Below are 5,534 nucleotides of genomic sequence, written 5' to 3'. Positions count from 1 at the left end.
ACAGCTTTTGGAAGGCTGACAAACCCCTGATGCTACCAGAAATTCAAACTCTTGTTTTGCAGCCTTCAACTTATCTGTCGATAAACGTCGAGGTTTCGAAAAAACAGGAGGTCCTTTTGTCTGTATCCAATGTTCTACTCCATGCTTAACTTTTCTTGGCGTGACACCTGATCTAATCAGAGCAGGAAATTCAGACAACAAATTGTGGAATTTGGAGTTCTCTAAAATTACCTTTACCGCTGAAGCATTCCCAGTACACCGGGTACCTCTTGTTTGCAACTTGGTCAAAGGATCAATTACTGTAGCATTTTTGACGTCTATTAATAAACCAAAATTGCGTAAGAAGTCAGCTCCGATAATTGGATGAGGCACGGCAGCGATGATAAAAGGCCAGTTGAACTCTCTTCTGAGTCCGAGGTCTAATTTCAACAGGCGTTGGCCAAACGTTGGAATGGTCGTACCGTTTGCGGCGAACAACTTCATCTGAGAGGAATGGTCACTGGATGCATAAGCAGCACAAGGTATCACAGAGACGTCAGCTCCCGTATCGATGAGATAACGTGAGGATGTAGACTTGTCCGTCAGATAAAGTCGCTGAATCATCGCTTCGCCGTCATCCTTATGACTAGATGACGGCCTCAGCAGTTTTCCGGCAGGAACGAACATGGAGGTCGGCATTTTGTGGCTCGTTGTTTAAATATTTTATGATACCAGCAATACTGTGAATTTGCAGACTGTCGGCTTCGGCTTGTAGAGCGTTTCTGACTAGTACTTCTCGACCGGTCACTTGTACGGGCTTCCAACCGTGCGAGACGAGCTGTGATCTCTGTCAATAAAGACCGTAAATCCGTCTGATCCGTCGAATCAGCAACTACGCTGACTGACTGTGCGTTAGTTGTTGTAGCCATGATACCATCCGCCATCTCTGCCAGCTTGTCCAGGTTATCGTTGGAAATCGCCAAAATCTGTTGAACGTTAGTAGGCAACCTCTGCAAAAATAAAGATTTAAGAATTTCATCGTTAATTCTCGCTCCGGCTTTATTCCGCATCTCCAGAAGCAGTCTTGAAGGACGGCGGTCGCCAAGTTGCATCCCCGAAATCAAATCCCTTAAGCGTTGAGCTTCAGATTCAGCATATTGAGAGCACAATCTTTTCTTAAGTGCGGCGAAAGGCTTATCCACAGGTGGACTGATAACAATGTCGCTGATAATCGCCAGTTCCTCCGGTTGTAGAGCAGCAACTACATGGTGGAATTTCGTTGATTCTGTACTTACTCCCGCAAGAGTGAACTGACTTTCTATTTGTCTGAACCACAATTTTGGATTTGCTCTCCAAAAAGGTGGCGGCTTTACAGTGACACGAGCAATTTGTTGATCAGCAGCTTCAGTAGATTCGGGCATTTTTCGCATTAATCCAAAATTTATAAGTCCAACAATAGAAGTAATTTGTACTCACGGCTTGACAAAAAACTTTAAAACTTGAAACGTACCAGCATTTCCCCGTAATCCATCAACTAGTAGAATTTCTCAAAAGCAGTTTGCAGAAACAGAAATATACGTGTTCGTTTCCAGGTCACCAATTGTATATGGTTCGGTGACGGGAATGTAAGACTTTCAAAAATGAAACAATATGGCAAAGAAACATCCTCTTTAATATTGAAAGATAACAAACCATCTACGAAACTTCACAAACTCCAATTAACAAGTCATTCTTTAAAAACATTAAAAGTTGTTATTAAAAGAACAATTAAAAACTTAAACTTTTGATTGTAAATGTCGCCTTCTGCAGATGGGCGTCACCGGGAAGAAATGGGATATCGGGATGAAGTCTCGGACGCTGCACAACAACCTCTCCCGAAGGCAAACTGTCATCTGCTTAAATACTGGACTTCAGCCTTTTCACTCCCCTGCCTTGGCCGCCGGTTGATGCTCCTCCGCCGGTATTCCTCCGCGCAGGAACTATTTCGGTTCGTCCTCCTACCTTCGGACTTCGTTCCCATCCTCGATCCTTCTACCTCAGTTTTTCATGCAATCTGAGCTGACGCAACCAACAGCCTCTACACTACCTATACGGCGGAATTCACTTGAAACTTGTTTTAGATAACAAAGTGAGCGTTAAAGTTTTCAAAAATACACGTATGTGTAAAAAATTAATATCCAAATATTTAAAAAGCATTTGTTTAGTTCAAATCATTCTACGTTAAGAGCGTTTTTATATCACGTTTATATAAATAAAATAACAATGGATAAATTGCATTTTTTTTAAAATTCTTTCAATGAGAAATCAATTTGAAATTAGTTTTAGATTACAAAGTAAGCTTCAATTTCTTTTAAAAAATAGCTATAAGATGTAAAGAAATAAATACTAAAAATTTTTTAAGAAGCATTTGTTTTTGCAATGAGGAATTCATTTAAATCTTGTTTCATTTTAAACAGAAAGTCTGAGTTTTCAAATATACCCATAATAGTGAAGAAATAAATAACCAAATATTTTAAGAAGCATTTTAGTTGTTCAGTTCATACCTTGCAAGAGCCTTGCTACGTCATCCCTAATAAGAACCTATTATTGGGGCTGAACTCACATCCATTGTATCGCTCATCACATTGTATCATTAAATAACTTTACTATACATGGGACAAATTTACTTACTCCAGTGCTTTTAAAAATCTTTCTCCAGTCCAAGGCAAGCGATAAATAGTTTCTTCTATTTTTTCATGTTGATTTGAATTTGAAAAGGCAGTTGAAGTGCATACCAAAGCCTGAAATTTAAGGTTAAAATATATTTTGTCTCCCTAACTTCTAGAAGGGATATTAAATTTTTATTACAAATTAAAGATATTCTTACCTCTAATTTCTTCAATTTCCGCGCAAATTCTATCACATGTTTCACACTAACGGAATTTTGATTTGCCATGTACCTGTAAAATTGATTAATTATTGCAATTAGTGTTTCAACTTCTTCTATCAATCTACGGAGACTATAAATACAAGGGACACTTAAGTTATCATGCATAATTAAACTGTTAATATGATTTTTGAATGTCCAACTAGGTGGATGTCATTCTGAGCGATGGTTTAAGGGCTAGAAAACTAGACTCCCATTTTTAAGAATTGTTGTTGTTGTTGTTGTTGTTGTTGTTGTTGTTACTAATCCTTCATGACCTAACAACAGCTAGATCTGGTCCATGAGTCCATGTATTCTAGAAAAGTCAATCACAAGAAGTGGAGAGGATTTTAGGCCTTCCAAACCTAGACTCAGGCAGTCCAATGGCATAAAAACTCATGGAGAAGGGATCGAGCTGCTTCTTTTAATCTAAGAGACCGGAGCACCCGAAGGGAGAAGTTGTTGTTACTAATCCTTTAAGATTTGTCAAACAGAAATGAAAAGAAAAATTGATTTGAAATAAATATATAAAAAAAAGCTGGCAACGAAAGTGGAAAAAATAAAAGTGAGAAACAAACACAAATAAAAGAAACCACTGAAGCTGAAAGAGAAAAAATATCAAGAAAAGCAGCGCAAGAAGAATCACAGTTCATCTTTTTTGTCTCACGTCATCTGTGGTTTTTCTAGTTTTGTTTCTCACCTTTATTTTTTCCATTTTCGATGGCAGCTTTACGTTTGTTATGTCAAATCCAATTTTTTTAAGACTCACGCCTAGCAAATCTTGAAATCGGCTCCGAGTATATTATTACTATTTTATTTCATTTTACTCTTTGTACATTTTCTGAGCCCTTTTTTTAATTGATGAATTAATGGTAGCAAAACAAAATACAAATAAAAGTTAAACACCCAAAACAGCAAATTCCTACAATTTTCTTGAATATACAGAGAGAACATAGCATGAAGTTGAAAGTGAAAAATAAAAATTTTCATAATATTTGCATAGTTTTCCTTTTTCAACTCATTTAGGAAAATATTCTGCAAAATAGAATGCCGTTTATAGAATTTATCCTTCATTCATACACCCTTTCATAATTTTAAAGTCTACGCGAATTATTTGCATTCTTCGGGGGTGGCTGTTCATAAACCAGAACCCATTCCATTTGTACAGAAATATAGTTGTAAAAAATAAAAATAAGCTGTTTATTATACTAGGCAATTAAAATTAAATAATTAAAGTAATTTAAAAAAGGATACAATTTGTTTAGAAATTCAGTTAAAAAATTAAACAAATCTTGTATGAAAGTGTCATACATCGAAACTGCGGTGCTCGCCACTCTCACCAGTCTTACCGCCAGCTTGGCGATTTAAGATCTTCAGGTAAAAGCAACCCTGTGATCCTAGTGATATATATTCTGTCCTTCAGAGGAAGAACAGCCATATGCAGACGACACAGGAATTATAATTAAATCAAGAAATCCAAATCAAGCTTTACTTAAACTACAGGATCAACTAATAGAAGTCGAAAACTGGTGCAACCACTGGAAAATCAAAGTAAATGCAGAAAAATCACAACTCCTCATAATCCAAAAAAGAAGAATCAAAATCCAACAAAATTACAAACCCAAACTCTTTAATACCCCTATTCCAATAGTCAAGAAAGCAAAATATCTCGGTTTAATCATCAATAGCAAACTCTCCTGGTCAGATCATGTTAAACAAATCACCGACAAAGCAATGGCAGCAGCATATTCCATACAACCACTTATCCAAAATTCCAACGTCTCATTAAATCTCAGAAAACTGCTTTATACAAGCATGATCCGACCTATCCTCACCTATGCCTCTCCTGCCTGGGCAACAATTCCAGATCACTTAATGAAAAAACTTAATCAAACCCAGAATAAACTCCTCAGAAAAATCACCCGTGCCCGCTGGTTTATCCGAAATAAAAATATCCACCAAGACCTCAAAATCCCTCCTCTCTCTGAATATATCAACAAATTAAACGCAGATTTTTACAAAAAAGCCGAAGAATGCACAACAGCCAATTTCAACCAGATCCTCTCATTCGAAAACTACAAAAAAGATTCTCACCTCAGACCAATAGCAGCTTTTTATACATCAGATGCCTCCTTTCATCATTACCAACAAAAATAGTAATATATCATCACAGCCTCATTGGTAGAGTATCCGCCTACCACCACACTGATCCCAGGTTCGACCCCAGCCGACATCACTTTTCCAATAAATCTCCAGAATCATCCGAAAATCAACCTGCATCGTCTTCTTCATCCAGTATCACAACAAAGCATTTCTCACTGTAAAAAATCATCAAAGTCTTCAATCCATCATCTTGATTCCTCATCAACTTCCTCAATTCTTCATCCAGATTATTCTTCATCATGTGTCCAGATTCCTCATCAACTTCCTTCATCTAGATTATCCAGAATCCTGAAAACCAACAGTAGCAAGTGCTGCCACCTAGTAACTCCAGTGCAGTATATTATCTAAATAAACTCAGAACTTTCAAATAGAACTCTAATAAAAATTATATTATATTACAAAATACTACAATAGAATTTTCAAATATGTAAATAATCAATCTGTAAACTCTAAATCATCAACTGTAAATTTATATATTTTATTTTTT

At 36.6% G+C, this 5,534-nt stretch overlaps 2 protein-coding genes across 2 annotated transcripts in view; both read right to left on the bottom strand.

The window, feature by feature from the left end:
* Nucleotides 1–638: 638 nt before the first annotated feature.
* LOC122272128 (uncharacterized) lies at nt 639–1,400 on the bottom strand. Its single transcript, XM_043055277.1, has one exon. The coding sequence runs from the start codon at nt 1,398–1,400 to the stop codon at nt 639–641; it is 762 nt and encodes a 253-aa protein (XP_042911211.1).
* Nucleotides 1,401–2,589: 1,189 nt separating this feature from the next.
* Nucleotides 2,590–5,534, bottom strand: part of LOC122272127 (fatty acyl-CoA reductase 1-like) — a 10,338-nt gene continuing 7,393 nt past the window's right edge. The window contains exons 2-3 of the mRNA XM_043055276.2: nt 2,846–2,918; nt 2,590–2,759 (exon numbers count right to left, since the gene is read on the bottom strand). Of these exons, the coding sequence (XP_042911210.1) occupies nt 2,646–2,759; nt 2,846–2,918 (187 nt within the window). The 3' untranslated portion in view covers nt 2,590–2,645. The remainder of the gene's footprint in view (nt 2,760–2,845; nt 2,919–5,534) is intronic.

This window comes from Parasteatoda tepidariorum, unplaced genomic scaffold (genome assembly GCF_043381705.1).
Source record: "Parasteatoda tepidariorum isolate YZ-2023 unplaced genomic scaffold, CAS_Ptep_4.0 HiC_scaffold_805, whole genome shotgun sequence".
NCBI lineage: Eukaryota > Metazoa > Arthropoda > Arachnida > Araneae > Theridiidae > Parasteatoda > Parasteatoda tepidariorum.
The sequence above is the reverse complement of the archived record's forward strand: the minus strand, read 5'-3'. Positions and strand labels throughout refer to the sequence as shown.